Raw genomic sequence first — 8,929 nt, 5'->3', positions numbered from 1 at the left:
TGTCTCACTCTCATTCATTTGGAATACCACAGGAACACTTTCCCAGCTTCTTCTTTTGATTATGCCGACCCTTTCATTGATCCCTTCCATTGGGCCCTCTAATAATATCAAACAAACCAGTTGTCTGCATATAATTCCAGCCTCTGTTTATCTTATGCAGATTTTAAATAGGAGAAGGTATAAATATTTGCTAAGCAGCTTCATTTTTGTGATTCAGATCCTTCTATAGAGTTATCTTTATCTATCATACTGCCAAAGCACTTGACAATATTTTGTTTGCTAGACTACTGCCATTTAATGGTGACCAGCATAATTTCATTGTTTTCTTGAACTTTCTGTCTGTCCTTAGCTGTTTGTTGTCCCCTAATATAGGATAGGGCCAGAAAAATAAACTTCAATGGAGATGCTTTCTCTTTGTGCCTGTGCACATGCTTATTCCCAGTACTATCTTGTGATAAAAGCTGTAAAGAAGAAAAAACGTAATATATACTATCACTTATTTTCTGGCTGGAAGAGTATATGTCAAATAGATATGTACTGTCATATAGATGACACTGGATTTTGGTTTTGTGCTACATTTCAGCACCTAACAGCCTATGTTTAGGGCCATGACTAAGGGTCATACACATTCTGATAACAGAAAGAACTACAAAATCTTTTGGTTTTTAATTGGAGTTCAGTTTAATTTAGTTGGAATGTTACAGTGCTACCAAGCCATATTTGTATGAGTTGGTAAGAAAAAAAGAGAAATAATGTCTCCTTTTTTCTATGTACTAAATCTACATTAATTCAGTTCTTCAACATACTAAAAATTTACAAGACAGAGATTTGCAAACAGATATAGCTACAATGATATGTTTTACCGTTCCTTTTGCTTAGGTTTTCAGTTTGTTTTTACCTGTTCTTTATTCCGGGCATAGAATACTCTGATTTGCTCTTCAGTTAGCATTTTCTCCTCTGCTGTTTCAATGCCAAATCCTGCATCTCTAATCTGTAATTATTCAGTTATTATTCAGTGGCATTTGAAAATGGATATATACAAAATCATATGTTAGTGTAAATCTAAAGATTGATTGATTTTGGAAGCTATCTTAAGTTTAAAATTCTCTGAAATATTCCAAATATAACTACTATGTTTACCTAAACTAAAGTTCCAGCTTTTTAAAGTACTTCACTAAATTCAGGTTTACAATGTTCACTAAGTTAATGTTTGTGAAAAATATAGTGCAGTTCAATGTATGTATTCATTCACTAGTTAATAATCCCTTTTATTTAACATTGAATAAACTTGTTTTAACCTTTGTGAGTGATTAACATGCAACCACTTCTAAAAATGTTGTAATAAACTATATTATAATCATAGCAGTCATATAAATGTGTACTTGTCAACAATTGTTGTATTTGGCTAAACTACTTGGCTTTAGAAACCGCAAACAAACAAAAATAAAATCTCTTTTATGATTATCTATTTTAAGTTACATTACTGCACTAAATTCAACTATGTGTAAGAGATGCACACTTACATCACCTATATCAAAATTCATAGCCCACTGGCATGAGGTTTATACCATACACTGATATCTAAACAACAAAGGCACTACCCAGCCCCAATACTAATACAATGTATTAATCTGCTCATCAATACTCTGCTCTTTAAAAGCCCCTATGATGCTGCTCAGTGTTTCCAGACTGCCTTGACAAGGCTGAGTGCGGGAAAAGTATGGGTACACACTTCATAAGGCAGTGCAAAGGCAGAGCCAACTAGCAGCTGCTCAGCTCCAGCGCAATTGCTTTCAAGCACTGCCTGCTTTTTTGCCTTTACTGAGCTTCCTTCCTTTCAGGCCAAGGTAGAGTAATTGCAGAAACAACCTGTACAGCACTCTGATTTTCTTTCCTGCAAAGGTCACTGGCCCTGTCATAACACTTTTTAAAATTAGCATAATTTTATCTTGATAGATACTGTTATGAGGCATTTTTTGTAACAGAAACAGTGAGAAATTCCTGTAATTGAAATGAGCATTGTTATAGTATCATATTCTGAAAGGCAAAAGAATTTTTCTTTCGCTGCGAGATGTCTTAAACGAATACTGAATCCTTGGATGTACCCTTGCATACTTGCAGGGTGCATCACATTCTTCACCGCCGGAACAAATACTGCACTACTGACAAATGTTAGTGTACAATTATTAGTGCACATGAATTAGCCTCATCATCTACACGCATACATTGTTATACGTGTCTGTGCACACACTCTCTTCCATAAGGAACTAGTTAGTTGATTTATGTGTGCCTACAATTCTTAAAGATGCTGTCCGAAGAATTAACTTCACCACCACAATTTCTCGTTCTGGTTTCTATTGCACTATGAGGAAAAAAAGACACTTTTCTGTTTGTAGATTTCACGTGTTGCTGATCAACACAGTATGAATCCATGTCATACCTCACCTAGTGACATAAAATACTAAAGCAATCATGTCAATCTGAATACCATATTATTTCAGGTCAAAATTATCTTGCTTTTATCATCCTTATCAAAGAAGCATTAACAGGTCTTGTAGCAAAGCCTGGGCATAAATTAGGATCTATTTAAACTTACATCTTGCTACTATGCCTATACTAAGTAGGGTGAATGAATCTTCAAATTTTGTCTACCTTTTGTTTAATTTCCTCTACGCGTCCCTCTAAGACATCATCAGGTTTTATAATTCCAACAGAATACCTGACTACTTCTTCTGGGAAAGGGAAAAAAACATGTGTCAATGAATACATTTATCAAAATAAATACACAACTGAATTTTCCATTACTTAAAAGTGGGTTTCTCTAAATAATTCTCCATTTTAATATTGAGATGGCCAAACAGTCGTTCCAAAAAATAAGTGACTCCAACACTTAAAGCATGTCTTGGGAGTGTGGGACTGTCTTTAGCCATCCCTGGAATCCACATTCCTGATGAAGCACTAGTGTTTTGGGTCATATGGTGGAGAAATGGTTCAAATGCAGCTAGGTGTGGTGGAAAAACTACTATTTAAGATGGGTGCTTTGTCTAGGGAGCTCTGTATGTACAAGACTACAAATGTGAAAGGAATGAATATTACTAAGGAAAATTCACTAAGTGAAAATCTGCATGAATATTGGAGATTTCCAGTAAAATATACATTTCTTGTCATAGTAGATGTTTATTTCCTTAGCACTGTGGATGCTGAAGTCATTTGCAACAAATAACTGTTGAAGTAACACATACCTGCTAACACAATCTAATGTTTAAAACAAGAGGTGTTCCTGGTTGTAGACATACAGTTACAACATCCATAACATACGGATCCTTGCAAAATGACAGACAGTGGTCAGAAGAGAATATGAACTACATCTTTCTTTGCAGAATCTGAGGTTTACAGTCAAGCGTTAGCATGTAATTCAATCAGTTCCCAAAAACCGCAGAAGAACTTGATAGCTCTAACGGAAACACCAGACTATCGCTTGTTTCCAATACTAGAAAACAGTCATAGGCACCTGCATGCGGTAAGGAAAATATTACCACAAAGTGTTAGTGTATTATGGCTTCTGAAGGATTCCCTAACCTGAAGCTGAATCCAAGCTGAAAACTGTTGCCTGATTTTGTTGCACATTTAGGTTCTGCGGATTAGTGCAAAGTCTGTATATAATTGCTAAAGGATTTATAACACTCTACTACTAGGTCTCAGAGGGTTTAAAGCTGAGGTCAGGAACATGTCGCTTGAACCATACAATAAAGAGGACATGAAGAGGAAGGAGAATGGACGCAACTTAATCTGTGACAGTGATCAAATGCCTTATCAAAGGGAAAAAAAAGCCAAGATAAAGAAGAAGAGGAGAGAGGACAGAGGAGTTTATTCCATCTGAACATTGCCAAATTACATTCTCTGCATATATGAAGTAGTAGGAAGCTTCAATAGCCACAGATAACAATAAGAATAGAAAAGATGTAGGTCCCAGCTCATGACAAGCCTGAAATAAATCATAGATATGAGACTGACAAGCCAGATGGTGCATATTTTTCAACCTTTTTTGAACCCTATCCTACTATTGTGGATTTTTGCTCTTGTGTAAGTCTATTCTTTAGTGTTTAAGTCTACTCTGGCAAAAGAGCTAATTAAAAATAATCAAAATACAAGGCATGCCATTCCTTCAGAGATTAAATCTTCCAATATTCACACGTTGCCCCCATCTTGGTGTTTCTGCAGAACATCTAAGGGTTAACAAGCACCATCTCAACAAAATTACATAGCTAACACAGGGACTGTGTAGAAGTGACTTTCAGGCATTAGTTTTACACAGGAAAATTCCTGGCATATAGCACTGATGCTATGTGCCAGGGACCTGAATTCTGAAGGTTCCTAAAGGGGGGTGAAAACACCAATAACAGTCTAATATGTTAACTCCTTACAGAATAAAGCTTCTGCTCAGTTTGATATCCTCAGCCATAACCTCTCATGTTATTAACTCAAAGGAAAGTCTATTGGTGCTGGACATACACAATTCTTAATTAAATAACTAAGAAGATATTTGTTCTTTTTCTTTCTGTTAACATTTCTAAAATAAACCAAATATATTTACCCTTGGGTACATTCTCCTCAACAGTCTCTTCTGATGATTTCTCTTCTAGGAAAACAAGTTCATCTACCTAAGGTAATTGTAAATACAGTACAAGTACATCACTGGTGTGAAGCTGAAGTCACCAAACACAGCTGTCAGATCTTTACAACACTTTTATGTTAATGTAATAACATATTTGCTACCCAGAAAAGTGAGCAATTCTAGGAAAGACCTTGGGCTAGCCTGATTTTCCTAAACTGAGCTACAGTTTGTTAAAAGTTTCCTTTTACTGTAAGTGGAGTTCTTTGATCTCCATTTTCACTCAAAACAAGCAATGAGACATGGCTATTTCCCATGTCTGTCTTTGTTTCATACGATGCATTCTTACTAAGTTATGTATGAAAAATACTCAGTCCTGAAAGAAAACAGATGACTAAAACCTTTATGTGGTAGTGACATTTCGTCCATCTCTCCAGTTCTTGCATTAATAGGCTAATCTGTAAATTTCTTAAGTTTTTATCAAGTCACTATACTGTCAAGAAAAAAATACAAAAAATTAAACATTACATTATGGAAAACACTATCACAGGCATTGAAAGAAACCATGTAAGTGTAATAAAATTACTCATTTATATTTAAGTATCTGTTTTGTGAGTACCTCAGCGCGTTCCTTCTGTCCAGCTGCAATTTCCCTCTCTTCTTGCACTAGCTCTGTTACTTTCTTACTTATAAGAGGAGCATTTACACCTCTCACTATTGCAATAATTTTGCCATTCTGTAAAAGAGAAAATAACACCCTTGGTGAGTTTTTGTCGCTTAGTTTACACATTAACTTGAGTTTTGGAACATGCTATTTGTTCCAGCAACAGGACCACTTCCTATGCCCACTGAAGTGAATACCAAATCTACTACTGCCTCTACTAGTTCAGAATGAACTTTTCTTACTTTTACTTCCTCCCTTCCTTTTCTGCCCCATTTCCTGTGTTTATTTCTAGGCTTACCATAAATAGTACAGTCAGAAGTAAATGCAAATATGGAATTTACTAGCTCCTAATTTCTGTAACACGGAGCTTTCTATCTTTTCATTTGCATTACGTTTCAGTATGTGCTCTACCATACTCAGGAGCACCGTAATGAAGCCAACTGCTGGTGATCAAAGATACTGCCGACTTCACTTGGCAGCATTCAAATTCAAACCTGAAAGTGTCCTGAAAGTATCATTGTTCTTGGCCCTTAGTTGCGGGAATTCAAATCCTAGCACCCTCAAGTCGAAAAAACCAACTGTCTTACAAGTGAGCAGTGCTCTACAGTGGAGTCCTCGGAGAACAGTCTTTCTGTATGCATCAAGGAGAGATAATAAATATATGATTCATTGTTACAATTGCTCAGGTGTGAAAAATGTGGTTTTAGTTGTTTATCTTAAAAAATTTGAAGTGGCAGGTAATGTAAACTCTTTTTCACTAAGGGAAGGTGTGCATAAAATAATCATCTCACTGTAACCACATGTAGACCCTTTATGTGAGGCAGCCCTGGAAAACTTATACTGATTTCTCACTAAGTTACTACCAAAACTGTGGCTACCACAAATCTTCTGTGGCTGTATGTGCAACAGCCACAATAAAAATGTGCTTGAGAACCACAGATTTAGGCATGGGAAACAGCCTCAAGTAAACAACATCTGATGATATGATCCTACATATTGTAAAATGTAAAGATATGATTTACACAGCTTCACATTTCTTCTTAATCTACTGAAAAATTAATGCAAAAGTAGGCAGCATATTAAAAGAAACTGATGTGATGTACTTACAACACAAAAAAGAAACACAGGTTCACATGTATTCCTAAATGGTTGCAGAGTCGGAATGCTGTCAGCCTCTGCCTGAAGTCAGATGAGAAAGATTATTTACTTACGTAAGTGTGTATATGTATGCATGTGTGTATATATATATATATCTATCTTCTTGCCTGCAAGAAAGCTCCAGTGTTATATACTTTGGTGTTACACACTCAAACTGCAGTCTTAAATACAACTAGCAGCCCTTACGGCATTGGCTGGTGATGAAGAAAGAACAGGTTTGTAACATGGGATTGGCGTCCCTTCATATTACAGCAGCTAATCATGGAAAAATACTTTATCCTGATACTGTTTTCCCATGTAGGTTATAATGACATACATAAATGAGGAAGTAGTCCATGCAGTCTTGACAGAAGAGATTATTCACTATATTAAGTTCTTTGTGACATGGGGTCAACTCTGTGAAAACACTTGAGATAATCTCCGTGTATAAACACTACTACTTTTTTGTGTAGAAACAATGCATGTATTTTCTGCAAAAATGCTTTGATCAGGCAATCGGAAGTTTTCAGTAACATGAAAAAGGATGAGTTTGGTCAACATCTGGGAGGAACTGAATCTGTGAAACGAATTTGTCTACTTTAAATATGATATATACCTCTTATTTTATAGTGCTAGTGTAGAGGAATATTTTTACTACTATAGTTTTGTGATAAATTATTTTTCAATCCTCTCTTTTTGTTCTCTTAAAAATGAAATACAAAGGAATATTTGGGGAAAAGGTGTAACAGCATTTTTCAGGGATGTAAGAATTTTAAATATGATTATCGATAATGTACAGCCTTAAAACTAAAAATCGTATAGCCTGGCTTTTGAATGTTTCTGCAATCTCATCAAGGAAAACAAAAGTTGTGGGATATCAGCTCACTTTCTATTGTAGTTCCTTTCATATTTATTACCATTTCTAATCTACCTCTAAACAAAGTCTTACAAGGAGATATGCAGAAGAAGAGGCAACCAGGCCAAAATTATGACCACTTGGTATAAGGACAGTAAAATGAAAGCTCTGTATATGCAGACAGATAAAAATGTATATTGAAAATAAAATGTAAATAAAATTCCATACAGAATTTACATCCTTACCACTGCAAAATGCAACACATCGTCTTCACTAAACTCATTCTTCAGTTTTCTGAATAAATTCATCACAGCTTTGCAAGGACCGCACCAAGCTTGATACACATCTATTACTAAAATGTAATAGTTTGGAATTACAAACAGTTGACTTGTGGAACTTATAAAAAGAGACATATTTATGAGTGTACTGGAACAGTACTGGGAAGGTGTTCATATGCATCTTTCAGTCCTCTCCTAGTCAATGAGTGTGTCATTAATACATCAATGTATTCAGTGGATACATCATGGTTTCTTCTTTGATTTCAATTACTTTTGACATCAACGACCTAATTCGCAATACTATTTGAGATGATTAATCCAAACAGCTACCTTTCTCTCATATTCCTTTTCCTTTTAATTGTTCTGTTTCTTTTCCCACTGTTGGCTTTCATTCTTATCTAGATCTTTATTCTACAGGGTTTTTACCTCCATGAGCAGATAATTTTTCTCCCATTACTACTCCTCTGTAGATATCATCCCGTTACAGATTTGTTCCTTCTACCCAAATACAATTCCTAGGAGATCTAGGAGACATTGTTATTGGACTGAACGAATGGAAAACTGGGGATAATACACATCATAGAACATGCACTCTCAAGAGTGCTGACCGATTGACTGCTAAGTACAACTCTACATTATTAATTTTAGGGAATATAGATTTTAGGGAAAAACTTCCCCAGAAGTGTCCTACCTCCTACCCTACAGCATACCATATTGGAAAGGTATTTTTTAAACAACCGCTATAGCAGTGCATAAAATAATGGATAATATGAATTGTGACAAGTATTTATTTATCAGAGAAGACAGTATATATCCATACACACAATATATACATTTATAAATATATTATTATAACCTTTATTTAAAAGATAATATGGTACTAGTCTTCTAGATTTATAACAAGTATCTATTAAAGATGATATGATGTATAAGTATGAAAAACTGTAAATGTCTTCATGAGAGATTAAAGAGAAAATATTAAGTTAGTACCTACTACACCTTTTGTCAGCAACATTTCATCCCACTGATTTTGATCGGTTATTATGGCCTGAAATAAAATGAATTGACATTTTAACATCCTAAAAAGGCAGGAAAAAATCTATTCATCTCTAGAATTGTTCAAGTTATTAGGATTTATACCTGGAGCTGGGTTTCTGTCTTCTTGCCTGCCATTTCCCTGTGATTATAGGAAACATATCAAAACACGAAGCACATTTAACACTTTTTTAAAAGAACATGTGACATGCAGAACTGATTTATATGGTTTTCAACACAGCACTGCCTTCTGATTCCCTTAAAAATTAACTCAGCTGAAGCCCCTACAACAACGGCAGTTAACACCCCATGTCAGAATTCTGTAGAGCAATATACAACTTATTTGC

At 35.2% G+C, this 8,929-nt stretch overlaps 1 protein-coding gene across 1 annotated transcript in view; it reads right to left on the bottom strand.

The window, feature by feature from the left end:
• Window positions 1-8,720, bottom strand: part of NME8 (NME/NM23 family member 8) — a 17,777-nt gene extending 9,057 nt beyond the window's left edge. Inside the window, exons 1-8 of the mRNA XM_009576232.1 lie at window positions 8,688-8,720; window positions 8,538-8,595; window positions 7,515-7,621; window positions 6,384-6,455; window positions 5,232-5,348; window positions 4,595-4,661; window positions 2,653-2,729; window positions 899-991 (exon numbers count right to left, since the gene is read on the bottom strand). Coding sequence (XP_009574527.1) covers window positions 899-991; window positions 2,653-2,729; window positions 4,595-4,661; window positions 5,232-5,348; window positions 6,384-6,455; window positions 7,515-7,621; window positions 8,538-8,595; window positions 8,688-8,720 — 624 coding nt within the window. The remainder of the gene's footprint in view (window positions 1-898; window positions 992-2,652; window positions 2,730-4,594; window positions 4,662-5,231; window positions 5,349-6,383; window positions 6,456-7,514; window positions 7,622-8,537; window positions 8,596-8,687) is intronic.
• Window positions 8,721-8,929: the final 209 nt, after the last annotated feature.

This window comes from Fulmarus glacialis, unplaced genomic scaffold, assembly GCF_000690835.1.
Source record: "Fulmarus glacialis isolate BGI_N327 unplaced genomic scaffold, ASM69083v1 scaffold22364, whole genome shotgun sequence".
Classification (NCBI taxonomy): Eukaryota; Metazoa; Chordata; class Aves; order Procellariiformes; family Procellariidae; genus Fulmarus; species Fulmarus glacialis.
This window is presented reverse-complemented; position numbering and strand designations above follow the sequence as displayed.